The 20,131-nt window shown below is 43.9% G+C and overlaps 1 protein-coding gene across 3 annotated transcripts in view; it reads right to left on the reverse strand.

Moving 5' to 3' along the window:
- foxp1b (forkhead box P1b) overlaps positions 1-20,131 on the reverse strand; it is a 325,147-nt gene that overhangs the window by 28,664 nt on the left and 276,352 nt on the right. For all 3 annotated transcript variants that reach the window (XM_072684908.1, XM_072684909.1, XM_072684910.1), the window contains 2 exons: positions 8,534-8,641; positions 209-296 (listed from right to left, as the gene is read on the reverse strand). In XM_072684908.1, coding sequence (XP_072541009.1) covers positions 209-296; positions 8,534-8,641 — 196 coding nt within the window. The remainder of the gene's footprint in view (positions 1-208; positions 297-8,533; positions 8,642-20,131) is intronic.

Below are 20,131 nucleotides of genomic sequence, written 5' to 3' on the forward strand. Positions count from 1 at the left end.
TTATTCCCCTAACCCCCCCCCCCCAATCCACCCCTTCTCTCAGCCACTGGTCAGTAAGCGAGAGAGAGAGAGAGGGAGGGAGAGAGAGAGAGACACACACGGTGGGTGGGGTGAGGGAGGCAGAGAAGCAGTAGATAGACTGAAGAGGAGTCTGGAGAAGAATGAGCAGGAATGGAAAGTGGATGGAGGCTCAGCGGTGGGACGTTACCTGCAGTTCCAGCTGCTGAACTACTTGCATCTGTACCCGGCACTGGGCTGTACTCCTGTCGTCCAGCGCATGCTCGTTATTCAGATGTCTAGAGAGAGAGAGAGAGAGAGAGAGAGAGAAAAAGAGGTCGGTTTCACTTTAGCAGCACATTTTACAGCCTTTTGGGAATTTCCCCACTGCGGGACTAATAAAGGACTATCTTATCTTATCTTATCTATTAAACATTTGATAAAATGCTTCTGGTAAAATCCTGGACATTCGTTTATTTCTCCATGTTGAGAAGCTGAAGATGGCCTCAGTTATAGAAGAGCCTTCCAGCTCCCAGCACTATTTTAACCTGTGAAGGAACCTCTTAAGGTGCTTCGAACATTCTTGAAACTTCCTTAAAGCACCTTTAAGAGGTTTCTTCATAAGAACCTCCAAAAGTTCCTCAAGGAACTTTACAGGAATCCTGTAAATTGTGAGGTGGGGCCTCCATGAGCATCAGTGAGCCCTGGGAGACCTTTCTTGGAGCATGTTTGGTAGGTACTGACTGATCAGTGCACACCAGGAACACCCCACAACACAAAACCTGCCTGATGTTTTGGAGATGTTCTGACCTAGTCGGCTAGAACATCACAGTTTGGTTCTTGTCAAAGTGGCCCATATGTCCACTTCTTCACATGAGCCACCGGAATCAGCGAATCAATGACCTTTACTTTACCTTCAGTGGTTTTAATGTTATGGCAGACTGGTGCATTAACAGAAAGCGTTTACTCCTGCACCCCATTTCTCCCAATTTCTCCCCTTTTCAGAGTGTTAATGGATTCTTCCTATTTTCTGTGGATTTTCCAGTTAATTATGTCATTGAGATGAAGAGGACCCAAATGAAGCCAGGAGAAGAAGCCAAAGGACAACAAGGAAGAGAGAGATGGAATCTGTCACAAACTTGAATTATGAATATAATTATGCATGATTATTTTATACCGTCAAGATCTTCTCCAGCACCCCCCCACACCCCCCCGCCCTACCACCACCACGTTTATAACTAATCTAAATAAGTATCCGGCCCAAGCAAGTCTTTCTCTTTCCTTCTTTTTTGTAGTGATTTATATAAAATGGAGGAGATAAGGTTTTTCGCCAGTGAAGGAAATATGATTGGAGGATTTTTATCAGGCTCTGCATGAATTACGGGTTGGGAAAATGCTTATGCAGGGGCATTTCATTAATCATTTAATCATAAGCCGAGCAGGATGTTTGAACTGATTTCACAAATACCCTTTCATTTCGCCACTTCATTATGCCCGCTAATGGATCCAATATATTATATATATCATAAATTATATCGCATCGCTGCTGACCATGTAGGTCACTGTCACCAGGCGGGGGCTGGCGGAGCTTAACCGGAGCAATGGTGGAGGAAGGGAGGGAAGGTGCGGTTCCGTCGTCGGTGTCCTGTCTTACTCCTAAATGTACCCATCCTCACCATTAACAGCAAACAGAAGAAAAAAGCCTCACTGGCAGAGGAGGAGGAGGAGCGTCAGGAAGAGGTGCCAGCACTCACTGTGATGGACTAATAAATCTAAGAGATGGTGGTAGGAGCACTGTTGCTGAGGCAACAGATAATACACACATACATATATATATATATATGGGGGTATACATAAGATCAATGTATGTGAGAGACGCATACATTGCTCTTATATTGCTAAGACCCCCAGTGAGCACCAACGGCAACAGTGGCAAGGGAAAAACTCTGGAGCTGGAGGAAGAAACCTTGGGAGGAACCAAGACTCACAAGGGGGACCCGACCCGTCCTCCTCTGGCCAGAACTATTTATAAATTATTGATAAAAGTCACCAAACCATCTATATATAAAATTATAATTATATTTAACTATATAATATATATAGGCATGGCAGTGATGGTCAGAGTGATGAGAGTAATGATGGGTAATAGTGGTAATATCAATAGTGGCAGATATTGTGCCGTGGTAGAACTGACTGTAAGGAGAGCGGGTTGTTGCGGTCATGCAAAACCCTTGTATCTTCATTTTTGGCCATTTTTCAATTGTGACAAAATGATTTTTATGATGAATGGACCAATAGAAATGCTCCAAAATGACTTTTTACATAGACATCCATTGAAAGTTAAGACGTTTCTTCCTTCTCTTGTAAAGTTGCGTTTTTTTTGGGGAGGTTTTTGCGTGACAGCAGCGATATTCAGAACTGAAATACGTTTTAGGCACCTGTGAATATTAGAATAAACTAATAATATCACTCCTACAGAAAGCTGTGGTTGGTGGTTCTCCATCACTGTGTTCTTCATTAGAACATCTCCAAAGTTCTCCTCTCTCATGAAGTCTAGTGTTATTTAGAGTTCTCCTCAGATCAACACCTGGTTTGGTGGTAAATCAGGGCTTAATGATGGTAAATCAGGTGAGCTGCTGCTGCTGCTGCTGCTGCTGATGGAGTTGAACACATCCTCCACGCTGTGCTGGCTGGACTGGGGGGCGTCCAGGAGAAACCTGGAGGAACCGAGCTCTGTTCTTCAGACTAGCTCACCGACAAGATCTCACTACGTTCTTCAGAATGAGAAGCTCTGGTTTCTCCTTTTTACTGCTTTCACTTTCCAGACTTATTGCTCAGATAGATGGTATTACGTTATGTGACTGGGTGCCTAGACGTAGACGTCCGCACGGTCCTGTACCTAAATGTGACCTGAGATTTCCGAATTTAAGACAAGGTGCTGCTGATGTAGCAGAGGTTGTGGTTGAGGTTGAGGGTGAAAGAGCGGTTTGAAGAGGTTCACACACTAAAAGAGAGTGAGAGAGAGCGAGACGGGCAAAGGCGGCCACAGGATTTTCAGCGTAGACTGTCCTACGTGACAGGCTTGAGAATTTGCAGTTGGCGAAACCCGGAGAGCCCTCTCCTCTCCCTTTCATCCTTTGTTACACTGGATGATTTCTCCCCTCCCCCCTCCTCCTTTCCTTCTAATGACATGTAGAGTAAGAGTGCATAATTAATAGGAAATGAAATATTCAAATGGCCCTTAATGCAGCCTCTCGGAAGAGTGTCTGGACAAGAGGAGGTCTGGCTGAGCGGTGGAATTGACATCGGGAGAGGCTATGAGCGCTGGCATGTGTCACTTTCTGGACTTCAAGCTAAGGCTGTTTTAAAAGCTTCCTGGCAGGCTGACAGTCTCTAATGTAAATTGCCACAATAAAACAAGTTAAATAGACATTGCTTAAGCAGTCAGCATTTTACATGTCATTGAAGCGGGGCTGCGCTCTCGCTCCAGGTTTAATGATACACTCTGATCCTGGCGGCGGAGGCCACAGCGAGAGAGCAGCGAGGGAGCGACGAGAGAGCAGCTATCGCAAAAATCACTGAGCAAACTTGTGATGGCTTCCATTGTTTATTGTTCCAACCGACATAGAGACATTTGCCTGAGCAAATATGCCCACCAGAGAAAATAGCATCAATCACTTGTCTCGGTATTTATTTTTTTTTAAATACATATTTTATCAAGACAAAGAATCCTAGTTGTTTAGCGGTAATATTTGTCTTCAACTGTTTTTCTCAGATGAAGAAATACATCTCTGGAGCTTCAGAGCAGGAGAGTCCACATATAGTATCAGCATATTTTCACGTGTGTGTTGACTGAAGCTGATGTGAAGCACATGGAGTCGAGATCAATGGTAAATGTTAACCTACATCTAAACCTCTAAACATCTAACCTCACTATATCACTAACTATCTAACATCACTTTATATTAGTGTCTCTAATATCAACCTAGCTACTGGAGATGTACTAGGGCTGGGCGATATGGTAAAAATACTACATCACGATATTTAAAGACTTTCTTCGTGATACATGATATTTATCACAGACTAAAAACATCAGTAGCTACAGATTCTTATAAACTACTAATCAAATCCTCTCCTGTACTGAATACAGTGATTTATACTCTATAACATCTGCTGCTCTTCATCTAATTAACCCAGTCTAATTACACTGTTAGTAATGTTAGAAACCTGCAGCTGATCAGTGTTTATTATATGCTTAGAAAAGCTTATTGTTATCACCATACGTTAAAATATCGTCATATTGCCCAGCTCTAAGATGTACTATGGATTACAGTGAGACCTGTTGTGTAATTACACGCATCAACTTCAGATTGGCTTATTATTACATAAAGGAACTGAGTACTCTCTTTAATGTGGTTATACATGTGTAATAAGATGATGCTAAATGTTTATATGAACTGACCCTGCTGCCTTTCCTGTAACAGTTTTTGAGATTGAGCAATGTAATCACGAGAGTCATTGAATTGAACAGTGAATACATCACCAGTAGTTACATTGTTATCACATGTATTGTAATGTGTAGCTACACAGTTATCAAAGAGCCATTATCTCTCTCTCTCTCTCTCTCTCTCTCTATATATATATATATATATATATATATATATATATATATATATATATATATATATATATATATATAATATTTGATAAATATATATATATATATTTATAGCCAGTTTATAACTTTCAAAACAAAGATTTATGGTATTTTTAAAGCATGGTAAATAAAATTTCCTTTACCAAGCGCAAACACACCAGAAAATGCTAAAGGTTAAACCTGCTTAGATTAATTCTAACAATTTAAATATTGAAAATTTTGACCATTTTTTACAAGATACAAGAAGTTGTCATTTTCAAAGTCTATGGAAAGTCTAGTGTCTACAACTGACCTGTTAATGCTACAGAGCCATTCATATATACTGCGGCTAGACAAACAACAACAACAAAAAAACCCCTGTAGACTTCAAAATATCAACTTTACAGGAAAAGGCCAAAATCTGCTCAACTTTCAATGGACATCAATGTAGAAATATTTAATTCCACATCATTTTGGAGCATTTCTATTGGTCCATTCGTCATGAAATTCATAATGCATATTCACATTATGTCAAAAAGTCCGAAAGTCAAAACTGGCATACAGGTTTCTGCCTGGCAGGGATGAATCAGAGGATACTGGAACAGAGGAATTCGGAAAATCCCATAGAACTGAATGTGCATAAGAAGCTGAGTGAAGTAAGTAAGAGCCCTACAGCCAATCCAGCCTCCCTTGACCTGGCGAAGATGTCAGACGACCCTCCCTGACGAGTTCCTGACCCCTGTAAAACCAATCACGCTGTTCCCCAAAACCTGCAAACCCACCTCCACCACTTCCACTTCCAACCCCAGCTCCTCCACACAGGACTCAGACGTACCCCGTGTGTTATTTATTGAGATAGCGCTGCGTTGAGGTATGTCATATTTTCTTTCGCAGACAGAATAAATAACCGACTGGTCTAAAACAACACCTCGGCCCAGTGTCGGCTTGTTGCTGTTGGCACGGGCTGCGGAGAGAGATCTGCTCCACGTTAAGCCTTGCGCTTCACCTTTTTCACAAGCTCGGCAGCTTCTGCTGACTAAACGCTTTCCCTCCACCTCTGTTCAAAGGAGCGCCTTCAGGCCCCCCCCCTCCCATCACCTGACCACCCCCACCTGATTCACTCTTCGTTATTTTCACCCTGCTTTATTTGCGGCGTTCTATTTGCCCGTCTTCCGGCCCGCCGAGCTGAGTGGAGTGGAGTGGACGAGGCGCATGTGGAAACGCTTAGTGGCGTTGAGCGCTAACACCTTCTCTATGCCGGGCGAACCCTCGCCCAGCCTGGCCCGGCTTAAACAAAGACAGCTTTTGTGGAGCCTCTCCAAATGTTTTCTTAACATGTTCCAAGCAGTTTAGGGCAGGCAAGTAAAGTAAACAAGATGTTGCCACGATAAAAACACTTGTGAAAACACTGCGGAGTGCACTTAGGCCCTTTTTAAGCAGAGGGGCTTTTTTCTCTCTCCTCCGCTAAGCTCTCAAATGCTAATTCCACTCATTTTTGTAAACAAATGATGAAGCAACGGGCTAAGCCAGGGAGGGAGGGGGGGGGGGGGGGGAAGGGGAGATGGATTGAAAGAGACACTCCCAAACCCTGAAGCATGCTGTAACATATGAGAAACAGGCGTTTGCTTTCCTGTTTAGATATCTTCTACGCGAGGTGGCGAGAAGAACATGCTCTTTTTTCGCTCGCAGGCCCGAGAACGAGAGCAGGCGCAGTCTCGGTCTCTGTCTCAGCCCTTAGCGCTTTCTTCTCCAGGTAAACAGAAAGCCGGGATAGATTACGGTATTATCTGCACAGCGATCTGGAAAAGTGTTTACGGTGCCTCGGCCGCAGCTCTTTAAATAAACTGCTGTGAGAGGGAGCCAACGTGAAATACGAGCTAAAAGCAGGAGAAAAAGGCAACTGAGAAGAAGGAGAAGCAGCAGCAGAACAGCTGCAGCTCTGTTCCTCTTTCTTCTCCCTCTCCGGGCGTCTCTTCTGCGCCCTGGATAATGGAACAGTGTCATATCTTGTTTAGAGTGGGTCTAATCTGGCTAGACACACACTCATTGATCTGCTGCCATGCTGCACATGTTCTCATCGTCTCAGTGGCCATGGCAGTACTATGTGTTGGATTACACTCTACACAGAGACGCACACACACAGAAACACAACTACACACACACAGGAGATTAGGAAAAGCCAGGTCTTCTACTAAGCAGGAGTGACGGGAGTACACACAGGGCAGGCTGAGGCCAGACACCCTCTACACAGGTGCTGTGGATAGATCTCCCACGCTGGGAAGTCCAGACACTGGTCTAAAAGCTCACACACACACACTTGTGGACACCCCTTCCAATGAATGTATTCAGGTACTTTATGTTGCACCTATTGCTGACACAGATGTGCAAATGCATACACACACACACACACACACACACACAGCTTGTCTAGTCGCTGTAGAGAAGAACTGACATTAGAATAGGACTCTCTGGAGCAGATAAGCATGAACCTGTTGGTACCATGCTGCCTAATAATGCCAGGCGTGGGCTAGTAGAGGGGTATAAAGCCCCAAAGCATTGAGCTGTGGAGCAGTGGAAGAAGAACTGTGTTCTCGGGAAATGATGGTGGTCCATCCTCACAGCAGCTCTCCTCCAGAATCTAGTAGAAAGCCTTCCCTGGACAGTAGAGACTCGAACAGAAGCAGGGTAATACACAATTTGTGAGTACAAATGTCCCAATACTTTTGTCCACAGCTAGAATGGAGCATGTGTGTTCAAGCTCAGTGCCTTGAACAAGGGCATAGGGCTGAAGATGTAACTAGTAGTGTAAGTCTTGTCAAGGTTCAGTGGTAGGCGGGGAGGTTGTGGGTTTGAGTCTCAGGTCTGCCCAGCAAAATGTTCTGTTTTTGGAGGCAAAAACAGGGGACTAAAACTTTTGCACAGCGCTGTATAGCTTACAGCAATGTTCGTAAAAAGGCTAACAGTTTAAGGACTGAATTAAAAGTGAAAGGAAAAGCCAGCGAACCTCTTTCATTAGGGGGCATTAGAGCTCTGGGCTGTTGATGACAGGGTTGTGGGTTCGATACCCGGGCTGGGCAAGCTGCCACTTTTGGGCCCTCGAGCAAGACCCTTCACCCTCTGTGCTCCCTGGGTGCTGGAGTTGGCTGCCCACCGCTCTGGATGTGTGTGTGTGCTCACTGCCCCTAGTTCACTACTGTGTGTGCGCATGTGTGTGTGTGTGTTCACTACCACAGATGGGTCAAATGCGGAGGGCACATTTCGCTGTACATAGTACCTTTACATTACACGCTGATTGTGTGGGTGACACAGTCATTTCGCTGAAGTGTCGACCCTATAAGCAGCTTGACAGAAGTTGGAGTATCAGGTTACAGGCTCCTAACTTTGTGTCTTTATCGCTGCTGCAACCAGCAGTGAGACGAGAGAAAAGGGTTTTAAACGAAGGACAGAAGAGAGAGGGAAGAACAGAGCAGGAGTGCCCCTCATTCCGTCCGTGGAGAAAAAGACAAGGGCAAACCCGTGGTGCTCTCGGAGTGTGGCCTGCCTCGGATAAACATCCCCCCTGTGTTTGTTTGGGACAAGCTGGCAGAAATCACCATGGGAATGGCACTTATCACAGGAATTACCCGGCCCTGAGGAGCCTGGAGGAAAGCCACAGCAGAGAGAGAGCAGATAGCACACACTGTGAGCCTACAGCCAGCACCCACTGCCGACACGGGCAGAGGGGTCCACCTGTAGGGCGGCTGAATTGCTGAAAGGAGGGGGACAGAAGGTGCCGGGAGGAAGGCTATTAAAACACACAGTGTAGGAGCAAGGAGTGGGACCGGGTTCACCTTCATGAGTGGGGAGGGCTGAAGTATGTGTGTATGTGTGTATGTGTGTGTGTGTGTCTCTGGAACCTACTTGAGGAAAGACTGGAAGTCCTCAAACACTGCCTCACATCCTGGCCATTTACACACGCCGTGGCCGTAGAGCGGGTGACTGTGGTGCGAGTGGTCATCCAACGCTGAACTGTGGGCAGGAGAGACATAACACATAAATATCAATAAGCTTATGTAAAATACACTAACAGCTGTGTGCAGATGTTGTAGGACCCGATTCACAATGTCTCTATATAATAAGTAGGGCTGGGCGATATGGCAAAAATATTATATCACGATATTTGAAGATTTTTTACGATATTTATCAGGATACATGTAATTACAGACTAAATACATCCTCTACCGCTCTTCATCTAATTAACCCAGTCTAATTACACTGTTAGTAATGAAACCTGCAGCTGATCAGTAGATGTTTATTAAGCACTGCCAGTCTCCTCCATATGTTATCACCATAACCAAATTTATCATGATACGATATAATATCGTCATATTGCCCAGCTCTAGTAATAAGAGAGTTTTTACTATAGACGCTCCAGAGCCCATTAGAACAGATATATCATATGTTATATTATATATAAAATACAGTGTGTCTTAGACTGCATTACCCCTGAGACTGGCTTATTTATCGCTATAATAATTGTCCTTTCGTGCCACGTTGATGTCCCATTCCCACAACATATCTATGCAAACAAACTGCATAAAACAAAAGGCACATTTGTCACCAGTCGAAAGCCGTGCTTAGAGATGCATATCAGGGCCTCAACACCGACTCCAGCACGGCCCCTGACCTCAAAGGGGAAGTGTGTGATCAGCACGCCCATGTGATCTGGGCTTCCTGCCCAGCTGGAGCCTGTCGGCCTATCACAGGCTCCGAGTTACCCTAGCGCTGGCCAGTCAATCGCTAATTATGGCTCTGCGCTGATGCGCGTGGCGGCGCGCTTTGATCGGCCCAGCGAGGGGCTCCAGGAGACACTGCATTCTTTCAGCCCTGACCGCTGAACCGTGGCCCCGGCGTCCACCTGGAGCAACGCGCCTTTCCCACAACAGGAAGCCTCCAAATCCAGCTGGCCTGCTCCCACCAAGTGCAAACAGTAAACACACCCCACCTGCTATCAATTTCACCGTACGCCGAGAGACGGCAGCGGCCCAGGCCTGCATGTGCGGCTCTAAAAGAGCTGGACCTGGGTCACGGTGAGGCCTTAAAGTACCGTTATCCGACATCTTCCATGTATTTCATTTAGGAACCGAAGGCAGTCATAATTAATGTCTACACGGTTTATGGATCAGTTTTTTAGCTTCAGGATCATCATGCTGATGCTCCACTGACTAGAGGAACAGGGAGAACGGCGTCTCCGTCATTCTCACTCCGGGCCAGATGGAGCGCTGCTGCTACTACTGCACTATGGAGGTTTGGTGGTGGAGCTGCAGGAGGAGAACCTCTCTCCAGAACTGCTGCTGTGTAACGCTGCGTAACCCATATTAGTGTCATATTAGTGTAAAATCCTGTAATATTACTCTACCGCCTCAGCCCACATGCTTCTCTACCTTCAGATGCTGCTTGCCCAGAAATGCATGTGTGCAGCTAGCTGTCCATAAGGGGGCGCTCAAAGCGTGATCTGTATTTACAGCAGTGATAAATGAGTAATCGTGAATTACACTCCACACACTTAACTGTAGGGGGAGCCCAAGAGCAAAATATACATGACATAATTTAGCTGCTGATTGGCTGGTCTGCACTTTGCCTTAGGAACAGACCTTATAATGTGAGTGGGCGGAGCTACACTGCTGAATAGGCGGATATACTGTCTGTAGTGTAAATGTAGTGGTTTTTATGACATCACAAGAATGAATTCATTTTAATAAAGGTTTCATTTAAAATATGAACTTTGCGAAATGAACATTTAGGAACCTTAAAAGTGTTAAAGCCTAAAATGTAATTAAACATCCCGACAAACACGCCGTCCAGCTCCGTGCTAAAGCATCCTGGGGGGAGTCTCCTATACATTTACATTTAAGGCGTTTGGCAGACGCTCTTCTCCAGAGCGACTTACAAAGTGCTTTGCTATTTACATAAGAAAAACCTCAGATAGTTTAAATAGACTAATAATTCAAAGCTCCTCTAATCTTAGACTCTACTAAACCCAAGTCAATAAGGTGACCATAGTACTCTACTATTCGCCCAAGTATTCTCTGAAGAGGAGGGTCTTCAGTCTGGGTTTGAAGACAGCGAGCGTTGGACTCTGCTGTTCGGACACCCAGGCGAAGTTCGTTCCACCACTTCGGTGCAGGACAGAAAAAAGTCTGGATGCTCGTCTTCCGTGGAACTTAAAGGATGGCGGGTCGAGCCGAGCCGTACTTGAAGCTGGAAGGGTTCTTGGTGCAGATCGGCTTTTGACCATCGCCATCAAGTACGGAGGGGCTGGCTGGTCCAGTCTTGGCTTTGTAGGCCAGAGTCAGGGTCTGAATCTGATGACCTGGGCAGCAGCTACAGGAAGCCAGTGAAGAGAGAACGCAGCAGTGGAGTGACATGGCTGAATTTAGGGACATTGAAGACGACCCGTGCCGCTGCATTCTGGATAAGTTGCAGGGGCCTGATGGTGCGCAGAGGGAGACCAGCCAGAAGAGAGCTGCAGTAGTCAAGTCTGGAAGTGACGAGAGACTGAACAAGCACCTGGGCAGCTCTCTAGAGAGGAAGGGTCAAATCCTCTATACTACCAGCACCTGCGTAAGCCGTTAAGAGAACAGCATCCCCATTCACACGGAGAAGCACACTCCCATTCCCCAGCAAACCACAGCCACTTCACCAGCATTAGAGAACATCTGACTCCAGCTCCTCTACAGCAGGCGAAGCTTCTTCCTTCTTCAGTCTCATTCATTTCAGTTTATTTTTGCTCATTTTTTGGGATTAAACAATAAAAAATCAGACTGAATCTCAAACAGCCTGCTTCGCTAGACTAAATAAATACGTCAACGTCCAGATTAAAATCTCATTTGTGAGCCGGGTCGTACCTCGCCTGAGTTTTCGAGAGGTTGTCACAGGTTTTCTCGTATAATTACTTGCTTTAGAGTTCACATTGTTAATAACAAGCGATAATTGTACCGCAATTAGGAAGCAGTGAGCCGTTTATGAATATGGTTAACATACTTTTTTTTTCTCGTTCTTTCCAAAAGGCAGATTTAAAAAAAAAAAAAAAGGGAAAAAAATTCAATTATGAATTATGCATACGCATTAAGACCTCTGTTTTGATACTGGTAATAAATAGATGGAGCAAGATCTGTTATAATGACTTTTTAACAAGAAGCAGCGAAACGCTCCGTCTGCCGAACGCAGAGTTGATTTTTAATTTAAAAGACACCCTGGTTTTTATTCTAATTCCTTCGCAGGCAGGACCGTTGCTTAATTCAGTATTAATAAGATGTTGAACAGTGGAGAGAGCTTGGGGACTCCAGAGAGGGGGATGATGACAGAAGAGGCTCTCTTTAAGCAGTGGGTGACTAAATGGTGGTAAATGGCAACATTTGCAAAGAGAGGTGCGTGAGGGTAATAAGGACTGGGAGATTCTGGATTTGGGGGCGGGGGGTGTTTTCTCACCACTCTGACCTCATTCTAACCCAAAACTAGAGTAAAAACGGTACTGCTGATGCTGATGCTTCGACTTGAATTTGGCTCGTCTCCTCGGCAGGTCTATTATAGTCAGGCAGCCCTGGGGAGAAAGAGAGACGACCTCTAATGATCTTTTTACAGAGATGTGGGAAAGCGTGTCATCGGCTTAGCGCTTACGTGGGGGGTGAGAAATGTACGAAATGTAAAATGTTAAAGTGAGAGCGAGAGAGACTTTAGGCAACATCCTTCAGCTACTGTTGAACGCACTACGAAAGCCTCAAAGCACTGTAAACAAAGCTGCCTGACTGTTTAATGAAGAGATGCCTGTTCGCTATCGTAGCCTGACTGATTTTACGTAAGTAAATGATACTGTGTTACTCATCTTACATATTTCATCACGTTAGGATTTGATATCAGAGCTGCAGCAAGCTCGAAATGATGGCAGCTGCTGAGATCAGTAGGACGTCTGGGCTTGTACACAACCAACAAAAGCCTTGCAGCTGTAAGCCTTACACTACAGGCCAAAATATGGGAGCTGTAGTTATTCCGGTGAGCTTTTAAAATGCTGTATAAATAAAGTCATTTGCTGGAAACACACCAACACACAGTTTAAACAGAGCAGATATGCAGACACACTGACAAAGCTGTATCAGTGTATTGTGTGTTTGGGGTAATACACAGTAATATACACACACAAGCCTGGTATCTTCATTTTTACCATGTTATACTTATTTACATTGTGCCAGAATTTCATGACGAACAGCCCCCAATATAGAAATGCCCCAAAATTATATCTTTTTCCATTGACTTCCATTAAAAATGGCATTTTTACGTTTTTTTTTTTAAAGATTAATTAATTTTCTTAAGATTAATGAATTAGGATTTGTTCAGTTTACAAGGACAAGGGGATCTATCTTCAAAAAGCCATCAAAGAATTTGACCTGGTCAATGTATGAATATTCTTAGGTGAATAAGAAATCGGTAAACGGGGCCCTTGTCATCGTCACCTCCAAACGTTGATGTCCATTGGCCTCGGACCCTCTCTGAGTCTTCCGAAGGTGGGTTTAAACAGTGAAGCTCCACAACTCAGCTCACACAGCTTCTACAAAGACCCTTTAGAGCCTTCAGCCAATTCCCCAGACCCCCGCCTCAATTCTCTCTCCCTGAATCTTCACCAAGGCTCACCCCCCAAATGATTTAATTATCATTTTCAGAGTGGAAGATCAATTAAAGGGGGGAGAGGGGGAGATGGAGGGGGGCCATATCTGATTATTTATCTCTTTAACAAATTTGCTGAGCTGCACGTCCCCCGAGTGGAGAGCTGCACGCTGGAGAGGAGGAACGAAGGGGTCTTTTTTCCCCAGCTGGGAGAGTCCAGTGCTGAGAGCCTGTGTCGGTCGGTTGGTCAGTCGGCCTTCTCAACTCCTCCTCCTGCACTGACTTCTCTCGCTCTGAGGAAGATAATCATCTAACACAGGTTGGTGAGGTTCGCACCGGTTCAAGCTTGCCACTTGCCCCTTATTGGAGATCTGATGGGTCGGATGGGCCGACACGTTTGAAGGCTTTTATCATATTTGGGTGAGCGTGTGCGCCTCGTCTCCGCGGCCGGCACCAGTGGGAGAAGAGCTGGGCTGCTAAAAGCAGGAGCGGCCCGCGTCTCAAACGATTGAATTTCTTCCCCCTTTCCTTTAAGTCGGAAGTGCAAAGCTGGCGAACGACGCCTGTGGATGCACTTAAGGTTTTAGTTGCAGGCGTCGCAGCGACTGGCCAGATTTTTATATGACACATGAAACTAACTACACGGTACTTAAGGGTCGGGGGGGAAAGCGATCCGGGAGGGCTGCAGGGAGCGGAGTCCATCTGCACTGAGCCGGCAGACTGTTGTATGACAAAAAGGACTTGCGAGGAACCACGGCGGTTAGAGGTTCATCGAGAAAGGTCCGGGTTGAGGAAGAGGAGGAAATTTCTGGTTCGCCCTCTGGCCTTCAGGTTTACAGGCTGATAATAAGGCAGTTTATGAATCTTATTTGGGATGATTATTTCAATATTCCAACCTAAAAACAACTGACCAACAAAACCAGGTTAAATAAAATGACATAATTATCTCTTATCTACCATACTGCCCACGTTTTAGACACCTACGATTAGAGTAAAAAGCTGCTGATCCACTCAGTAAATCACTGATATTAGAATAAACACTAATAATATCACTCCTACAGAAAGCTGTGGTTGGTGGTTCTCCATCACTGTGTTCATCATTAGAACATCTCCAAAGTTCTCCTCTCTCATGGAGTCTAGTGTTATTTAGAGTTCTCCTCAGATCAACACCTGGTTTGGTGGTAAATCAGGGCTTAATGATGGTGAATCAGGTGAGCTGCTGCTGCTGCTGCTGCTGCTGCTGATGGAGTTGAACACATCCTCCACGCTGTGCTGGCTGGACTAGGGGGCGTCCAGGAGAACCCTGGAGGAACCGAGCTCTGTTCTTCAGACTAGCTCACCGACAAGATCTCACTACTTTCTTTCTTCAGAATGAGAAGCTCTGGTTTCTCCTTTTTACTGGATTTATGTTCACCTGCATCTGTTCTGATGAGATCTGGAGCTTCTACTGTAAAACTCTCGTATTGCTGCTGAGAGAGAGATGGGTTTAAATAATGTGCCTGTGTAAAACCTGTGTATCTGTTCTAATGCTCACTTTCTAATACTATATCTGATAACATGAATACCATGCTGTCAAACTCTAAACTCTGTGTATAAACCATGACTGGGAAAAGGACACATATTTAGTCACGTTTGCTGCCTCCTGGGCTGAAAAACTAGTCTCGTGGCACTTTTATGCAAAGTCATGCCATATTCACAGCGGTAGCGCTTCTTCTCAACATGCTGCGGGAAGAGGACTGCATTTATCTCCAAATCTCTCATGTTAAATATGCTAGACAACCCCCTCTCCATCAATCTGAACTCATGTTTATGTGCTGCAAACCACATGGACTTGGCACGCCGACTACGTTCAACAGCACAGTGCAACGTAAGACGAGAGTGCTGGAACTGCTACTGTGGTAATCGGAAATTACCACACCTTGTTCTTTTTGTCCTCTAGAATATTTTTAAAATACTGCTTCAAGGAGGTTCTCCGAGGGTTCTCCGCTAAACGTCTTCTCAGAGGTGGGCATGGGTGGGCAATATGGTAAAAAGACTGCATCACGATATTTAAAGTAACATTCTGTATCAGATTCCCTTTAAATTATCAGCAGCTTCAGGATCATCCTGATGCTCCACTGACTGGAACAGGGAGAACGGCGTCTCCGTCATTCCCACTCCGGGCCAGATGGAGCGCTACTGCTACTACTGCACGATGGAGGTTTGGTGGTGGAGCTGCAGGAGGAGAACCTCTCTCCAGAACTGCTGCTGTGTAACTTTTCATAACCCATAGAGTCATATTAGTGTAAAATCCTGTAGTATTACTCTACCGCCTCAGCCCACATGCTGCTCTACCTTCAGATGCTGCTTGCCCAGAAATGCATGTGTACAGCTAGCTGTCCATGAGGGGGCGCTCAAAGCGTGATCTGTATTTACAGCAGTGATAAATGAGTAAACCTGAATTACACTCCTACAAACTTAACTGTAGGGGGCTGGCCTGTACTATGCCTTCGGAACAGACCTTATAATGTGAGTGGATGGGGTTACACTGCTGAAAAGGTGGATATACTGTCTGTACTGTAAATGTAGTGGTTTTTATGACATCACAAGAATGAATTCATTCTAATAACGGTTTAGCAATAAAGGAGCTCTCAGCTTGTCCAGAAATGCACGAGTACAGCTAGCTGTCCATGAGGGGGCCCTTATCACTTTATCAGAATGAACTGGAATTTATTCCACCCTTTATAGTGAAATGTGCGGTAGGTCAGGTGATACCCACAACACAATTGGAAAAAAATATAGTGCATCACAATAACAATGAATAATTTGTCAGTATACAATAAAATATTGTTGTATATTGTCATATTGCACGATTCATTTCTGAGAATAATATGATGAATCTAATGATGACTAATACTGTCCAAAACCTCAATTCTGATACAGACACTGACTTCAACAACTCTAGAACCTCCACTAGACCCCTCCTTTATTATCAGAGTCAGTGTTTAGCACGCTAAACTGAAAACAGATGGAGTAATCAAAGGGTATTATAGAATAACTTCATACAAACTCAGACAGATCATCAAAGAGCCGAGCTATTAATACTGTGCCTGTAATTTGCCTTTGTGTTTGCATGGTAACGAATTGTGCACATTTTGGAAGTTTAATTCGGCCTTTGAAGGTGGAGGAGAGGGAGAGATACACAGAGTGAGAGAGAGAGAGAGTGAGAGAGGCACGCGAGAGAGAGGCAGCGATCACCTGCTCACTCTTCTGACAGATCAGAGATGCTCTCGGCATATGCAGCCCACATACTGCCTTCTTCACGCCGGCGTGTGCTAAACTGCCGTTGACGTCTTCTTTAATCTCTGACGGGGAGTGTCGGGGAGAGAGAGGGGCGAGCTTTCGCACCCGTCTTCTCCAATGTTTCGACTGGGTCTCAGCAGCGAGTGCTAGTTATTTCTTTTTTCTCTCTGACTAACTGTACTGACATGACGGGCGCTTGTAGGGTTGCTCGCTGCTTGTGCGTTTGGGGTGACATGGGGGGAATCGAGTGAAGTGGTCTGTTGGTACTAGTACTCGAGGGAAAGAAAGGAGAGAGGGCTGTAGTGATGAGACGACACGGTCACAGTGTGTAAATCTGCTGGGCTGCTTCTCGTATTGATCAAGCTGGTGAAATTCCTCGGTAAGTGAAAGTTTGCACCTGCTTCATCGCCCTTTCCCCCTGTTCGGTCAGAGCACTTCTGAGCGCGTCTGCTCGCAACAGAAACACTACCACAGTCATTCTGACAAACGCTGACTAAATCTGAGACGGCTGCAGGACCAGGGAGATTTAAAAACAACTACCTGAGCCAGGGGGAGATCTGCTGCTTAAATGAGGCTCGTTTGATATTTATAATAATTTATAATAATATATATAATAATACAATTATTATATCATAATTATATTATATTATTGGGGCAGTGGTGGCTCAGCGGTTAGAGCGCTGGGCTATTGATAACAGGGTTGTGGGTTTGATTCCCGGGCTGTTGGGCCCTTTACCCTCTCTGCTTCCCAGGCACTGGAGTTGGCTGCCCACCGCTCTAGGTGTCTGTGGACTCACTGCCTCTAGTTTACTAATGTGTGTGTGTGTGTGTGTGTGTGTGTTCACTACCACAGATGGGTTAAATGCAGAGGACACATTTCGCTGTACAGTGACAAATACATGCCCTTTAACCTTTTTACCCTATATATATATATACATATATATATATAATTTACGTTCTGGCTCCTTGTGAATAAATAAAGAAAATGACCTCAGCAGCTTATTCAGGTCTCTAGGAGACGTGTTTGAGCCGGTGCTGGGCTTTGGGCAGATCTTCAAGTCACTCTGCTGAACTTGTGTGAACTTCGCTTTCATCCAAGCCTGGATTTCCAGCATTAAGCAAACCTGTTTTCATTTGCATGGCTTTCATATTGACACACAGGTTATGATCAGTCGAATACGAGTCAGATGTGCGAATGTGAGCGAGAGAGAGAGTGAGAGAGCGCGCGAGAACAAATGAGCTCACGTTGCCTGGAGGCTTCTCACTAGCAGTTCAAAGATCGGGCCTCTGCAGATAAAAACAAGTAAACGTGTTACGCGCCAAATTAATTTCTTCCTCAAAGACACGGCGGCGGCGGCGGCGACGGCGTGACGCTTTCTCCGAATAAATCTTTGCGGATGATGTCAGGGGTTTACATAAAGAAGCTTTACTGCGTTCAGGAAAGCTTAGCTGCTTCCTCTTAGCGTTACAATAGCACAACATGTTATTTCTGAGTCATTTCGAAAAGAAAGCCGACCCGCTTAGATTAAAGCAGCACTTTAGCGCCTTTCTTCTCAATCACTGAGCAAACCCAGACTCATCTTAGGCCTACCACTGAAAGAGAGGCCGTTTTTCACTTTATGACATAACATGAATCTGGTGCTTGTTTTTCACATCCAAATTTCCAAATTACATGATGAAGAGACCAATAGAAATGCTGCAAAATGACTAAAATTATTGAAATCCTTTTATATATAGACTTCCGTTTGAAGTTAAATAGGTTTTTTCCTCCTCTGGTAAAGTTGGCATTTCAGGATTTGGGGATTTTGCATGACAGCGATGATAAATTCCAGTCTAAGTTGGTCAACTAGCACCATTCAAACAACTAGACTCTTAAAAAATCATATTATGGTTTTGTTTGGTCTGTTATACAGTTATAAGCAAAAGTTTGGGTCAAATGTCAGGAAATTCTATAAAAATAGGTTCACATTCCATATAGAGAACATATTTCTGCACTTTTTAAAAACATAATTACTTTTTATTGGCTCAATTTACCATATTCTAGAGTAAAAACTTAATTAAATTATTAAATATAGTATGTTTTATTTTTTGCAATGTGTTAAATATAGTAAATAAAGAGGCCTGTGCTTTATTCCCTGTTTTTGTTCACAACATTTGCATAAGACTGTAAATAAATACCTTACTGCCTCTCAAGGCAGATTCAAGTCTTACTTAACAAACAGGAGTCAAGCTACACAGCTGTGTATCCATAAGCACAAGTACCAAGTCCACATATCTAGTGTAGTGTACCTACAGTAAGCTGGTAATTAATAAGAAAACTGGCCTATTCCCATTACGGTAATCTAGCTGCTGAAATAGCCACGGACTCCCAGGTGTTTGGTTCCAATCCCCGACTGAGTTGGACTGTTCAGCGCCTGGGCCCTTAATGAAAAGAGTAAGGTACTTACTAATGACAAATTAATAGTTATTAGGCCAAGCCTTATGGGTAGCTGTCCATCAAAGCCAGCTCCCCTGAAGGGACTGCTGTCTTGAATGGAGGCCTGCTCGCTTTAGTCAAAGATGACAGGAAAGATGTGGCGAGCGCTAATGAGTTTCAGTAAATTGTTCTCTCTAAGGAAAGGAAAAAAAATAAGAAATAGCAAAACCGAGAAGACAACTATACAAAACGAAAACACCCACTGCCTCATTCCAGTTCACAGATACATCACCCAAGCACAGCACCCCCGTTTTCCAAATGCCACTATATCTATATAACTATATAACTGTATATATATATATATACACACACACACACACATTTACAGTTATATATATATACACACACACATATACAGTTATATATATATATATATATATATATATATATATATATATATATATATATACATATATGTGTGGAGAAACGTCATGCAAAAAATAACTGTCAATTTTTGACATATTGTGAATCTGTGAAAGCGACAGTTGGTCTGTGTATTGTAAAAATTTCATGATGAATGGACCAATAGAATCTTCTTTTTGATTTCCACTGACTTCCATTGAATGTTAAGAAGGTTTTTTCCTTCTCCTGTAAAGTCATGATTTTGGAGATTTTATTTTATGTATATATGTATATATAATGTGTGTATCTATATCTATCTATATATACATATATATATATATATATATATATATATATATATATATATATATATATATATATATATATATATATATATATATATGACTTTCAAATGTTTACCAAGTTAGTAACAATGCTACCAGTGACACATTTGAACCCATCATTTCAGAATCACAGATGAAAGCATACTGTAGTTTGGCCTTATTTCTCACTCATACACTCTTACACAAAATAAAGGTACTAGAAATGGTTCTTTGAGTCATGCCATAGAAGAGTAGAGTAGAGTAGTTCCCTACAGAACCAGGTTGTCATAGAGACGTGTGAGTGTGCAGAACCTTTAAAAGACCCAAAAAGCCTTCTCTGGATGTAAAGGTTCTTTATCAATTTAAAGGTCATATCTCTGTTACCATGACTGAAATGGTACAGTTACAGTGTAGCTCAGTAAAACAAGCAGATTC

The sequence above is a fragment of the Salminus brasiliensis genome, chromosome 7, assembly GCF_030463535.1.
Source record: "Salminus brasiliensis chromosome 7, fSalBra1.hap2, whole genome shotgun sequence".
NCBI classification, from domain to species: domain Eukaryota; kingdom Metazoa; phylum Chordata; class Actinopteri; order Characiformes; family Bryconidae; genus Salminus; species Salminus brasiliensis.